Source organism: Mastacembelus armatus, chromosome 3 (genome assembly GCF_900324485.2).
Source record: "Mastacembelus armatus chromosome 3, fMasArm1.2, whole genome shotgun sequence".
In the NCBI taxonomy this organism is placed as follows: domain Eukaryota; kingdom Metazoa; phylum Chordata; class Actinopteri; order Synbranchiformes; family Mastacembelidae; genus Mastacembelus; species Mastacembelus armatus.
The window spans coordinates 3,916,478-3,931,452 of NC_046635.1; the positions used below are offsets into that span (position 1 = coordinate 3,916,478).

The 14,975-nt window shown below is 37.9% G+C and overlaps 1 protein-coding gene across 7 annotated transcripts; it reads left to right on the top strand.

Annotated features, from left to right (window-relative positions):
• The first annotated feature begins 875 nt into the window (after window positions 1–875).
• Window positions 876–12,945, top strand: LOC113137963 (kinesin-like protein KIF23). Of its 7 annotated transcripts, none has more exons than XM_026319996.1 (24): window positions 876–939; window positions 1,386–1,452; window positions 1,575–1,703; window positions 2,717–2,822; window positions 3,439–3,575; window positions 3,681–3,793; window positions 3,940–4,110; window positions 4,409–4,450; window positions 4,839–4,951; window positions 5,301–5,422; window positions 5,624–5,726; window positions 5,861–5,940; window positions 6,070–6,189; window positions 6,304–6,472; window positions 6,624–6,788; window positions 7,480–7,646; window positions 7,799–7,972; window positions 8,409–8,591; window positions 8,838–9,164; window positions 10,616–10,849; window positions 11,087–11,175; window positions 11,940–12,000; window positions 12,203–12,243; window positions 12,378–12,945. In XM_026319996.1, exons 1-24 carry the CDS (start codon window positions 926–928, stop codon window positions 12,391–12,393), a joined length of 2,943 nt encoding a protein of 980 aa, XP_026175781.1. In that variant the 5' UTR covers window positions 876–925; the 3' UTR covers window positions 12,394–12,945. The 7 variants fall into 7 exon arrangements, with proteins under 7 accessions (XP_026175781.1, XP_026175782.1, XP_026175786.1 ...); XM_026319997.1 differs by having other exon boundaries at window positions 6,304–6,463; XM_026320001.1 differs by lacking the exon at window positions 8,838–9,164.
• The last annotated feature ends 2,030 nt before the right edge of the window (window positions 12,946–14,975 follow it).

A 14,975-nucleotide genomic window follows, 5' to 3' on the forward strand; every position in this document is an offset into this window, starting at 1 on the left:
CTAAAGTTATAAAAATAAATGTAGTGCAGTATGAAGTAGCAGAAAAACTAAATACTCAAGTAAAGTACAAATATCTCAAAATTGTACTTAACTAGAGTAAGTGTACTTAGTATCTTTCCAGCCATATCTATACCTACCTATTCCTAACCAGGGTCACAGAGCCTATCCCAGCTTTCTTTGGGTGAAAGACAGGGGTACACCCTGGACAGGTCACCAGTCCATCAGGCTCTTCTCAGACGTTGCAAATGCAATATGTCCTTGCTCAGTTTTCTCCTCAAACAATGAACTCGGTGATGGTGGAAAAGAAAATGTTGTCATGCTTTCAAGTTTACAGTTGCACAACAGATGTTTAGCATTCTAATGTTTAACACAAGAGCTTGTGCAACATGTTGCGCTTCATCCATCCATCCATTATCTATACACGCTTATTCCTATATAAGGTCATGAGGATCTGACAGAGTCTTTCCCAGCTCTCTTTGGGTGGAGAAAACCCACACAAGCACAGGGAGAACATTCAAACTCCACACAGAAAGGACCCTGCTGGGTTTCTGACCCAGGCTGTTTTGCTGTGAAGCAACACGGACTAACCACTAATACACCGTGCTGCCCTAGTATCTTGCCTCCACTGCAAATCACTCCAAAATTATCAATTGTATTAACTACATTTTCCAGGGAAAAATTGCTTCTATGTTTAAAAAACAGAAATCAAAGTAAAAGTACACATGAAATACAGTATTTCAGGTGCAGTCGATCAGCTGATCCAGGACGGGTAAACAAAGGGTTAGAGCTGGAGGCGGGACTTCCTCTGCAGAATTCTCAAGCTTTCCTCTGATTGGTTAAAATAATCTTACCGGCGGAAGTGCGTTTGCTAAGAGGGAAATTTCAAATCGAGAAGAGGCGCTCTGTGAGGAGGAGTGTAACAACAATGCAGAGATCAGGGTGAGTGCCAATATGTTTATATTTACCTCCTGAGCAGTGTAAGAAATGTTTATTTACATTAACTGGCCTGTTTGTGGTTGTTTTTGAGAGAAAGAGCGAGTCAGCGTAAAGAGGAGGATTAATTAGCTTCGCGGTGCCAGCTAGCTTAGCTCGCCGTTTAGCTAACGCGCTTCACGATGTGGCCGCTGGTCAGTAATACCTGGTTTAACAGACATTACTCATATACAGTCCAGGTAAAGCTTCCCGGGGTTTTCTTTCTCTTGGTGAACCCCCATTAACGCCAGACTTCTCTGTAGTTGTCCAGCTTTCCAAGAAGAAATGTTAGCGAGCAGTCTCTTCAACCAAAGACTCGTAAGACGTCTCCAAAAACAGTGTCCACATCAGGTGTCAATTTAACGTATCGCCGTGTAATTGTTATGGTTGTGTGTGTGTTGCTTTACCGACAGAAAAGGAAAGACTCCTCGGCGGCCTGGCCAAAGGAAGCAATGCAACATAGAGAAAGATCCTGTTGGAGTAAGTGCACACACTTCGCATTTACTCCAACACAAAACGACATCATATTCAGATATCAAAGCTGAGCTTCATAGAAGTGGATTAGAACCAAACTCAAATTGTGTTTATTGTTCTGTATGTAGGTTTACTGTCGAATACGGCCCCTTGGAACTGAAGATGAGGAATGTTGTATTGAAATGATCAGCAGCTCCACTATCCAGTTGCATGCCCCTGACGGTCTTAAAGCCAACCGCAATGGGGAATACAAAGAGGTAAGTGTGTTCAAGTTATGAGTGGAAGTAAATTGATTGTGTCCAAAGGGCAAGATAAATCTCAAAGCACACCTTTATTCATATCTGTGCAAAAATATCCTCTATAAAACACATCCCTTTTACCACTATGTAAATATTTCTTTTTATTTACTAATGCCAATCAAATCAGCCTCATTAATCATGAACTGTTTAACAAAATAATTCAAGAATTCATTTGAAACTTCTAAGCAGAAACACATTTATACCAGACAGGTCGCAACTTTAAGGGTTAATTGAACTGAAAAGAGGGAGAGATGACAGGGTATCTACACGTATAGATAAGTTTAGCTAAGTTAAATTTAAGACTTTTGACACAATTTAACATGATATTCAAGACCAAAACTGTGACTGAAATACAGGCTACCAAAAGTGAAAATATAGTGTTTCCAAGTCAATTCAAAATGAACAGTAAGGTAGGAGTTTAGGAACATTGTCTAAATATGTTTAATATAACAAAAATATGAATTATCAAGAGACAATAACCTAGTAGTAGCTTAATACTGTTCTTTTAAATAAAGCAAAACAGAAATAGATAATTTGTTACATTTATCAACTGAACACACTGTTCTTTTTAAGTGTTTTCATTTGCTTTAACATGATCCAGTTCTGTACAAAACAGAACTATATTGAGGTTTTGTCAGAATTTTGGACATAGATTTCCATTTTCCTTGAAGACTCCTCTCTGTGCTCTTTGTAGACAAAGCACTTCCAGTGCACAAGTGAACGTGTGTCTAGCCATGAACAGAAGTCTCACACGCTCTTCACATCAGACACTATGCACTGCAAGTGTTACGTGTTGTGCCAAACATGCATATTATGCTCATTTCAAAAACGAGGCTGAAATACTTGTGTAAACAAAGGGTAGACCAAAATTACACTCGATTGTCACAAAAATCCCACATACATATAATAATAATAATAATGTTGAAAGCTATTCATGTGTACTGTATGTTTTTTTTTTGTCCAACCTTTAGACACAGTACTCCTTTAAAAAAGTGTTTGGTGTTAATACAACTCAAATAGAGCTGTTTGAGGATGTTGGCAAGCTGCTGATAGAGGACCTTATTCAGTGTAAGAATGGTAAGTGATTTACTTCTTTTATTTATTTATTTGAGATATTGATCATATGATTGGCAATTTGGCTATTTATCCTGTCCAATTCTGATATAATAACTATACAATGATTTTATTTATTCATTTATTTTTCCATTTGCAAACCGAGACTCACAAATGTGTAAAATTCTGCCTTTCTCTGATTGTGGGTCAGATAAAACATGTTATTGCATAGAGTGGTTGCAGAAAGATTCAGACACCTTAATTTTTGGGATTTTGTTGTTTAAATAGATGAAATTGTGATTTTTAACCACTAATCTACATTCACCTCTAATGGCAGTAAAAAGATTTTATTTATTTATTGCTAATTTAATATACATTGAAAACTGAAACAATATTCAGTACTTTGTAAAAGCTCCTTTGGCAGGATTTTGATTTTGGCAGGACTTACATAAGTCTCTGTGAGCTAAAACATAGTCCAGATCTTCCATTTAACGATTGTTGAGGCCACTGTGCTCCTTTGAACGCTCAAACATTTAAATAATACATTTTCACTTTGTCGTTTTGGTTTATTTAGTATATATTAAGGTTAAAATGCTATTTTGTCCATTTAAAAACCTAAATCCTTGCTCTGTGTTCGTAGGTCTACTGTTTACATATGGGGTTACTGGAAGTGGTAAGACCTACACCATGACCGGCTCACCAGGAGAAGGTGGACTCCTCCCTCGTTCTCTAGACATGCTTTTCAACAGTATTGGCCCCTTTCAGACCAAAAGATTTGTATGAATTTCATTCATTAATGTTTTGTATAGTTGGTCTTCAAAATGGTTTCATTTTTTGGAAAAGGTTGAAATATTTACTTTAAGTGCTTTAAATCTTCCCCAGGTGTTTAAACCAGATGACAAAAATGGGATGGAGATTCAGAGTCAAGTTGATGCTCTGTTGGAGAGACAGAAGCGAGACAGTCAGCAGTCAGTGTCTAAGATACCGTCCTCTAGGTAATCTTGAATAAATTTTTTTATGCTTAGTTTGTACCCTGTATAAATATAAGTGTTAATGAGTACTCATGGAATTGGTTAAAATTGAATTTAATGCACTCACTGCTGCTTCTTTGCTTTTCTTTCGGTTTATTTATTTTTATTAGACAAAAGGCTGACCCTGAGATTGCTGATATGATCAGCTCAGATGACGCATGTAAAGTGGAGAATGTGGATGAAGACTCTTGTTACAGTGTTTTTGTGTCCTATATCGAGATCTACAACAACTATATTTATGATCTCCTTGAAGATGCTCCTTTTGACCCCATCAGACCAAAGTAAGAGAGGATATCAAATCATCGACACACTCCCACATTGACAGGTTGCGTGTACCAAATTTCTTTTTTAATCAGTTTATCATGGTGCTTTTCAGGTTGCACAGCTACCCACATGATTATATAGTACCAATGTATTCTACAAATACTCTACTAGTTGTGCAGCCCCACATGTCTGCATTACAGCCTTGTTCACTGTGTTGTATGTGCAGTACAGTATTTGCAGTAGAAGTTGATTGAGACAAATTTGTTTTTGCACTTCTATTTTGAAAAGGTGTACTTAAAATACTGTTTTTGTCAGGTGGCTCAGTGGAGGTACGCCTGTACGGAACAATGAGTTCATGTATGTGGCCAGTAGAAGTACATTACATATTACACTGTTCTGTTTCTTTGTAGCCGTAACTTGGTCCATCAGTCCACTTCCATGCGATTAATCCAAAACCCTGTAAATAGCATAGAAGCTTCTAGCTTTCTGTCATTTTGTTGGCTGTTGTCTTTTAAGGACTGGCTCTTTCTTATTACTGTGAAGGCACAGAATTCCCTAGAATGGCTCAAGCTTGTGACAAAACTATTTTTGCATGTCTTTGTACCCCTGAATGCGTCTCCCTACATGTTCACGCTAATGTCAAGTATTTGTCAGTTTAGCTTTTGCTTTTTATCTTACTAAAGCAACTTTAGCATTGTGTTACAGTTGGTGTATATTGATTGATTGTTTCAATAACGTTTTTCAGACCACCTCAGTCCAAAATTCTCCGTGAAGACCAAAATCACAACATGTATGTAGCTGGGTGCACAGAAATTGAGGTAAAATCTACAGAAGAGGCCTTTGAAGTTTTTTGGAAGGGTGAGTGGTATTTATAACTTTCTTTCTTTTTTTTTTAATTTTTGCATGTTCCTCTTACATGGAGACCAATTTAAATAACAAAATTTGGCATGTTTTAAAATATGCTTTTATTCTTAAGTCTTGCGTCATTTATGGTGGGAAACATTCAAATATCTTTACACATTAGTTGCTAAAGTGTCCATGCATTGATGTGCAGCAGGGTAATTTTGAGACATTGCTTCCAGTGGCTCTTATCAGCATTTATATTCAGTTCACTAATCAAATTCACTTCATGAAGAAATTATTGGACTACTCTTTTTCTCTGTTTTTAATATCACGACATTGTTTTGATGATCTGCTCTGACTCCAGGACAAAAGAAAAGGAGGATAGCCAACACTCAACTCAACCGCGAATCTAGTCGCTCTCACAGTGTGTTCACATTGAAGCTGGTCCAAGCACCACTTGATGCTGATGGGGACCACATTCTGCAGGTGACATGCAGCACCAAGATTTACATTTAAAATTAGTCATGTTTGTTTTTATTATTAATATTTATTTAAAGAAAGCCAGTGAATTCTTTGAGTTTTAGTGTAAGGTTTAAGGTACCGTAAAACAGGTCTAACAAGTACATGTCCTGTGTCACAAAGGATTTAGTCAATGTTTGATGCCAAATGTGTGTTGCTGAAACACAGGACAAAAACCAGGTGAATGTGAGCCAGCTGTGTCTGGTTGACCTGGCAGGCAGTGAACGCACCAACAGAACCAGAGCAGAGGGAAGCCGTCTCCGTGAAGCAGGTCAGTTTATTCCCTTGTGCATTTATTCAAAGTCAGAAACATTTCTTTGTGTCTGCAGATTTTGTGAAGTTTTTTTTTTTTTTTAATGTATTTAGAAAAGGTGTTGGTTTAGATAATAAATGTCTGATTCACAGGTAATATTAACCAGTCCTTAATGACCCTGCGCACGTGTATGGAAGTCCTTCGTGAAAACCAGATGTGTGGAACTAATAAGGTTGATATTTTATCTGTTCATCGCTTTTTTTCCCCCTTTTTGTAAAACTGTGCTGTTAAATTTTCAAGTAAAGGAATATAACTCTTGATTCTCATAATTCAGTTTCACAGAGCTTTTACTTTCTTACAGATGGTGCCATACAGGGACTCTAAAGTGACACATCTGTTTAAAAACTACTTTGATGGGGAAGGAAAAGTCAGGATGGTTGTGTGTGTAAACCCAAAGGCCGATGATTATGAAGAAACTATAGTAAGACATTTTGTTTATGTTAGTGATGATTAAAATTTTATTTGGCACAATGCTAGTTGCATTAAAGAAATTGGACACTGTAGTTCTAATAGTATTTCACTGTTTGTGCTGCAGCAAGTGATGCGCTTTGCAGAGATGACCCAGGAAGTAGAGGTGCCACGGCCAGTTGACCGGCCAATTTGTGGTGTTGCTGCAGGACGCAGACACAGAAACCAGGCTTTTAGAGATGAGTTGTCACGTCAGCTAGAAGAGCGAGGAGGACCCTTTAATGCTGGTAATGCTGGTAAGTAACTCTAGAGGCTGTACTATTTACTCTCTTTTTTTTTTTTCTTTTTTTTTTTCTGGCAAATATACATTTCAGAATCAACATTTACTGCATTTTAGTTCTATGTTAAAACAGGCACATTTTCAATGACTTATTCTTATTTATACAGTACGTGACCCAGCTCAGCTGAATCATCTTATTGAAAGCCTTCCAGCCATACCCCCCTGTGAGTTAGTAGACCCAGCTGATGATCAGATGCTGCCCCGTCTGATTGAGGTCCTGCAAAGGAGGCATCACACCCGTCAGATGATTATAGAGGAGTTCAACAAAACTGGTACGGGAATATTTTCTGTCATGCTCTGATTTATAGAGAGGCTACTTCATTGCTGATTTTAGGCAGCAAGTAGGGGATTTATTCAAAACAGCAAATCAGTCATTTTTCTAGGTTAGTCAGAAGCCCCTTTCAGACATGGAATATGTAATCTTGCTGACTTCATCAATCTGTAAATGCAACAGCTTCATGTCATACACACACAGGGCATGTTTTCATTAATGTTCCTCATAGCTTTATTCAGACATACCCACAATTGTGACAGACAGAGGCATAGCACCGCCTGATATTGGGCAGCACATAAAGTGATGCATAATGTATGAGGCTGTCATGATTGGTGGGTCCACTTTGGGAAGGCAATCTCCTACATCAGTATGTCATAATCTTACCCATGATTTTTTGTTAATGCATCTGCATGCAGTTCAGAGCTGGGCTGTGTTGTCCAATGTTGTTGTCCAAATGTTGTCCAACTTTTTAAGATTGTCATTGCGAATTTTCTGAAAAAGTGACCAGGGTGCTTATTCAGACATTAAACTGACACATTCAATGGAAAGTCTGAAAGAGGCTGAAGAACTGGGACATGTTTTTTTTTCTGGTTGCTGGATTATTATTTCATTTCTTCATGAAAGAATAACATTATAACCTTTTTGAATTAAGATTTGAAGAGCTCCTGTTAATGTGTTTTCTCCTACAGCCAATACAGTGAACTCCATGCTTCAGCAATTTGACAGTCAGCTCAGTTCAAAAGGGAACTTCCTTCATGATCAACAAAGCAAGCTGAGCGAGAAAGACAAAGTCATCGTCAGCCAGAAAACAGAGATAGAACGATTAGAGAAAAAATCCAAAACGCTGGAGTACAAGGTGCTGACTTCTTCACTTATCATGCACTTTCCTACATTTGGATTTTATAAGCATTTTAAACATGTTCATGAAAGTATATGAGGATTTGCTTGTTAATTTTAAGAGAAGCCTGTACAGTATTTAAGTGTTTATCTCTTTACAATCCTTTTCAGATTGATATCCTGCAAAAGACCACTGACATGTATGAGCAGGACAAACGCACGCTTCAGCATGAGCTGGAGACGCGAGACCATAGGCTGCATCGAGAGCTGTCAGACAGGAGGAGGATAGAGCAGCACATGCAAGGCATGGTGACAGACACCAGACTCAAGTGGGAGAAAGAGTGTGTAAGTGGAGCAATGGCAGTAATGGCAACTCTTTGGTAACATTGTTGTTTGTGTATTTAGGGCATGCATCTACTTCCCAATAATTTACATCAGTAGAGATGTAAATGCATATTTGTAGACACCAATTGCCCTGAGCGACTTTGTAATGAATGCGTGCACTTACAGTATAGCAGTGGACATACCTAGTGGGTTATTATATCATATTCACTATACATTATTCACCAGTTCTGGTCTTAGGGTCACAGGATGCTACATAAAGAATAGATAATAATTATGCCCTTAGCAAATGAAATAAATACATTAAAAATAATATCTGTTAGTAGGTGGATAGGCCCTTTGCCAAATAAAAAAGTGGCATATGTGAGCCACAGTTTTGCCATATAGGATTAAATGATGAGACTATTTCAGTTATTTCACGCTAGTGTTTTATAATTAGGAGAGGCGAGTGAACGCCAAGCAGCTGGAGATGCAGAACAAGTTGTGGGTGAAGGATGAAAAGCTGAAGCAGCTCAAAGCCATAGTGACAGAGAGCAGTCCAGCTCAGCGTCCAGAGAGGCCCACAAGAGAGAGAGATGGCAACATTGCCCAGAAGCGGTCTGCCTCACCATCACCACTTCCCGTGAGTCATTTACTCCTCAATACTAACTGGTTCGTCAGTGTGCACTTTGTCACTCGTCACTTGTTTGGACATGGAAATTTTGCATGCTGTTAATTACTGTAATCATCTTAAACCTGAATGCTAAGATTTTAATACTTACTGTATACAGCAGATTCTGTTTTACACTTTTAACCTGTTGTGTATTTGTCAGTCTGAAGTCACCCCTAACATCCACAATGCTTGGCCCCATTCCCTCATCACTTTTAGGACTTCGGCCAAACTCCTTCCCAGCACAGTCAGGCTATTGTTAAGGCAGTTCAGACCCCTTACCCTCCCGCCAGCACCTCCTCCTCCACTTCTTCTTCAGCCTACCCTTCAGTAGCCTCCTGCATCTCCAAGTGGGAGCAGAGAGTCCCTGTAGACTCAAGGAGCCAGGCAAGGCAACCTGGGACTCCCCAGTACAGGACCCAGACCCCTGCCCCATGTCAGAGCACCAGCAGTATGGGTCGCAGGAAAGGCCAGCGCTGGGCCCCAGACACTGAGGCCCCCACAACGCCTCTTGTCTATGGGCTAAACCTAGAGGCAGGCACAAGGGTTAGTGTGTGTTAAACCGAAGCTGTTCCTAAGAAATGTTTGTTTTTCTGCAAGCCTGTAGTTTTAAGCTTTGCCCTGATATAGAGCTGCACCTGCAATGTAGCAAGTAGATGTCTGCTTGTTTAGAAATGCATTAGGTGGACGGTTGGGTTTCTCTTGTCCAGACTATAAAGGGAGACTGTTCTGTCATTCATATCCTCTTGACATTCATTTTAAATCTTTTCAGCAATTATGGCATGTTTGTAGTTCCTCGTGTCGCCTGTTGCCAACTGCTCTGTAGAAAAGCTTTTTCCTTGTAAGTTATAATCACACATTTTAGTCACTACCACTTCGTTATTCTGCAGTGCTTTGATGTGGCACTCAGCACTGATGGGTTTTTTTGTTCTCCCTACTCAGCTTGCAACAAACTCTACAGCATCATTAAACAATTTTTACAATCAGAAAATGTGCACAGCTAGTGTTTAAATAGTTGATGAATGAATGGTATTATGTACCTCTCATGTGCAACTGTTTGGTCTGTTAGTCAAGTTCTGATGAGTCCTTTGATTATTTTTGTTTTTGTAAAAATATACTTTTACATAGCCTGGTTCTGCTGTTGGACTGCCACACTGTTGCCAGGTTGTTTATTCAACCCTCCAGTGATTTTAAATGATAAAATGAAACAAACCGCTATTCAGTCTGATTTTCACCTGGCTTCTGCCATGTAGAAACAAAATGTTCCAGGCACAGCAGGATGGATATACAAGCACTGAATTAGGAAGATCAAGTAATTGCTGAGTCCTTTTATTAATGTGGTCATTATGTTTAGATCAAACCAAAACAGTATTATGATTTCACTGAGAGTTCCACACAAAGCTGGAAATATACTTTCCCTTTCATAAATAGGTTGTTTGCCTTTCCTCAAGACCATGCCATAGTTAAATACATAATTATTATTTTAAAACAGATGTGAACACCGCTATTAGTCACTTTTGCTTTAGAGTACATCTTCTCCCAATCACAAAAAACCCTCTTCTGTGTTCCATCATGAAGTTTTTCGTTCCTAGACTCATTACCATACTAATTTTGTGCTGCTTTGCATGCTAATTCTCTAACACTCTACTGGATAATTTTCAATGGGACTTTTACTTTGAAAAATTGTATTGCTGGAAGCCCAAAATATTATTTTTGTATACATTTCTTTTTAATAATCATTGACGATGTGACATAGAAAAGCTTATAACACCATGGCAAATGTTTGCCCTGAAATGTAAAATGTTTTTCTAAACATATTCTATCAATTGGGACATTCCTCATCCCTCTTTGCCTTCCAGTAGTACATTTATTTTCAGTACAAGCTAACACCCTTTAATGATCAACCTTTATCAATTACCCTAACACACTTTAAATGGTCACTGCTGGTGTCACGTGAATAACTTTCTGGTTTGTCTTTCTCACACTGGGACCATCAGACGGCCCCTGCAGTTCATCCAATCCACAGGCGCTCACACTCTGCGGGTGGGGAGAAATGGGTAGACCACAAACCATCTTCTAATTTGGACGTAGACACTGTCATGCAGCCAATCATACCCAATGCAATCAAGGTGTCGACCCCTAACGAGAAAGCTCTGTCTAAATGCCACAAGTATGTGCTTAGACATCAAGAGCTTGCCTCCGACGGGGAGATCGAGACCAAGTTGATCAAGGTAAAATTACGTAATTGCTTAATCTTGGACTTGTGATGATTTTATTTCTGGCACGGATTTGACTTAATCACATTCTGTTTGATTTCACACTGGGGTCCCGTATTATATAATAATGGGACAATGAACTTTTTTTGCTGTTGATTGGGAATCTGTTTCTAGCCATTGTTTCTTTCTGGACATTTTTAATTTTATTTATTCATTTAATATTTCTACTCTTTCACACCCCCCCCCTCACAGGGCAATGTTTTTAAGACAAGAGGTGGAGGTCAAGCTGTGCAGTTTACTGACATTGAGACACTAAGACAAGAGTGCCCAACAGCACCAAGGTACAGTACAGTATGTTCCCAAGGATTCTCACTGAATCTGCTGTGAGATTTCTGTGTATGTGTACAGAACCATATATTTTCTATAATACTATAACATGAGACATACTGTCACTAAATGCTTGCTGTGATCTTTGTTTTAACACTGGACAGCATCATGACAGGGTCTTATAAATTTAAAGGGTATAATATATGGATGTTTCATTTGTAAATGAGTATGAGAAACTTATTTAGGTGCCACATACTTCTTGCCTTTGCAGCAAGAACTTTTAAAATTTGCATAGTAAACCAGGGAATGACTTTTGCAGCAGAAAGTTTGGGTACAGATTACAGTTGTCATAAGAACTGTCAGCAGATTTTTTTTTTATTTTTTATTTTTCCCCCTTTCTGTTATTATGATTTTTTGTGGGGCTGTTTAGCACAGTTTTTAAGTGCATAAAAACAATGGAGAGACACTTACAGGGAAAAACATGCTGCTCATTAATTTGTAATCACAAGTTACAGTCCCTAAACTATTAATTAATAGTAATTGAAGAACCCAGTTATATGGGTTACAACTGGAAGTTTTTGACTTACAGTAAGGAAAACTGCTAAACCACCATTAAGTAAATTTTAATACGTACGGAGATTTGTCAGTAATATTTCTACTCTTTATGATGAACATCAGCAATGGTGGGTTTAACTTATGTAAGTCAGTCTTAAAATAAAGTGTGTGCATATTTTTTTTGTGTTTTGTCCAGAAAACTGACTGACTCTTTTTGTTCTAGTCGCAAGAGGCGATCGGGGTCTGCAGAAAGACCAGCTCAGCTGGAGGAAACAGAAAACACTGTAAGCTATTGAAGTGTCAAAAACAAAGTCATTGTTAAAACTATGCTCATTCTTTCTTGTCATATTAATGTATAAGATATTGTCCTTGTCTTTAGTACATTCACTTAATTTGTAATTGAATATGAATTGGATTATTGCATGGGTATGTGGGCAGTTGCCCTAATTCATGTTGTAACTTGTTTCAACCTTTTCCTTCTATTAGGCTCCAGTGACAAGCACAGGTTCAAGCTATTTCTATCAAAAGTAAGCAAAAAAAAAAAAGTGTGTATATGTGTGTGTTTAGTTTGTGTGTATGTACTACAGGTATTATATAGCTGTTGCCTTCAGTTTCAAATTAGTGTTCACTACTTCATTTCTGGACTTTTGTTTTCTTTCAGACGCAGGAAGCCTTGAGTTGCTGTACACAAGGAGTTTTTCATGTTGCCTATCAGAACAACTATTGGAAACTATGCAGCATTTTGAGAGTCAGAGTATTCTTATATTATCGGCTCTTGTTACAAATTATTAGGGTGCAATCATACTGTAATTTAATTATAGCCACAGTGCCATTGATTGAACATTGCAGTTATTTTCTGTGTGATTTGCTGGATTCGTGTGCTTTTTCAATGACAGAATTATTGCTATTTAAAGACATGGACCTTATTAATCAGCCCAATATGAAGATTCCATGATAATGTAATGTTTTATTACTGTATTTTTTTTATTCATTCATCAGATGTTACAGTGAGCTTATGGCTAATTACAAATATTTACTGAACTCAGTAGTAGAATCAGTGTGTAGAGTTTCTGCTGTAAATATATAGCTATAGAATAGGTTTTTCTGAAATCACTGATGACTACCTGTAAATAAGCACAATAAATTTTTTTTACTTCTGTATGTTGACACAACTCCTCAGATGCATGGCACACTGCTCTTTTTGGTGGCATTAAAATCATTACAAAGCACGGTCATCATAATTATTTCTTAACCTGTCATCTCCAGAAGGTTGGAGGTCTCCATCTTAAAGGCCGTAAACATATTCAACAGGCTTTTTTTCTTTTAGTAAACTATCAATGTTTAAGTCATTCTTGATTTTCTAACAGTATTAAAATTTGGATTGCATACACGTGCTGCAAATGACCTTTTATTAATGTTAATGAAAGAGGACTTTCTGACAAATTATATAAATACAGACTTCACAGGTTAAAGCTCAAACATATTTCTTCCCACTTCTTGCCACATTGAGCCACTCAGCCTGAAGCCAAAGACTCACAATGGCTGAATCTCATTTCGCTTATTGGGGTGTCCCAAACTCAAATTCTGCTCTGAGGAGAAGGGAGGGAGGCTACCTGGAGGAGCTGTAACTGAGGACACATGAGACCATCTTTCACATGCCCCTTTATCAGAAATCAGTTTAGGTTTGATGCAATTAGTGGAATTGGATTTTGGTCACATAGTTCTGCACTTCACATGCTGTTTTGGCCCATCAGAGGAGAAATATTAAAGTGATTTACAAACTTCTATCTGACCGTTGTGTTTGAAATAACGTGTCACTTAAATATTTGTCAATACCAATGGCTGTGAAAGCAGTAATGCTTCACAGTTAATTTGGAAATAAGCAGCTTTCAGATTTTATTAATACTGATGAGAAAGGATGAACTGTATATATTCAGTGAGTTTATAAATGTGAAACCCACTATCTGTACAGCCAGGCACACATTCAGCAAGAGTGGACTGAAAACCTGTAGTTTACAAAGTGAACAACAGGTGGAGCTACTTACCGTGGAAAGCTCATGCTTCTTAACATGGATCTTTGAGGTATGTGCTTCAGACCTGCTTTATATGCATGTGATTAGAGGCTAAATCTGTGTTATCGCCTAAAAAAGCAAATTTGACTTTATAATTTACTTTCTACAAATTACTTTCCAGACCTGTAATGACCCCAAAATGAGAGCCAGTCAACCATTAATAGATGTGTACTTCTGCCTATCAGTGCCACTGACTTTAGGCAGTTTGTGCTTCCCAGGATGCCCTGCGGCCTCACTGGTGTCATTTCACAATACCTGAACCACTAATATGATTAGATCACTGGGTGGCTGAACTACTTTTCTGCCTGGATGATGGGCTGTCATTAATGGCTCCAATAGAATATGCTGCATTTTTCCTTCTCAGCAATCAAGACTAAAATCTATGTGTGGTAATTGGTGATTGGTAATTGGCAAACTGAATAAGCAGGGCAGTTTGGTTACTGGAACTATAATCAAATATGAGCTATGTGTTTTATTATTGTTAGAGCAAAAAGTACTGAAATTAATAGTCACTGGATAATATAGTATTTAGTGATAGAAAAAGATTATCAAAGGTTTTTGAGGCTTCTCACTTTTCCTTGTCTTTTGCAATGGCATTGTTTTTTGTCTATACCATGATACTGATGACTGATCACTGTTTGCTAAAATGACCAAATAAAACCAGTTATTTTAAGTTCCCACTTGACATTACTGTATATTTAGACCATGACAGCTGTTTAATAAATAGGTCTATTAATGCTGCAATCCAAGCAGAGCTAAATGTCTCCTACAGAATCTCAAATGATGGGTTTGGTCTGTCAGTTAAGCTCATGAGAAAAAAATCTACCATTACAGTCACCTGGTTGCAGCTATTTGGTGTGACAGAAAGCCAATGTGCAATGTTTACACAAAAAGCATAACAAATAAAACTCATATAAATAAATTTGATCTTGTTTTTCATCATATAATGCATATTTGGTCTATGACGGCACAACCTTTACTCAACAGCATACTTGTTTTTCCCTCTTTATTTACTTTACATCAATATGTCCTTGAGTGTGTACTCAGGCCAGCAAAACTCACAAAGCACTGTGTATCATATTTGCGTCACACCAGGAAAGGTAACAGTCTCAAACAGCAATTACAGACTTTTGTAATCTCTAACTTTCACACTTGGAAGTACACAAAAAGGTGACCGACCTATTACA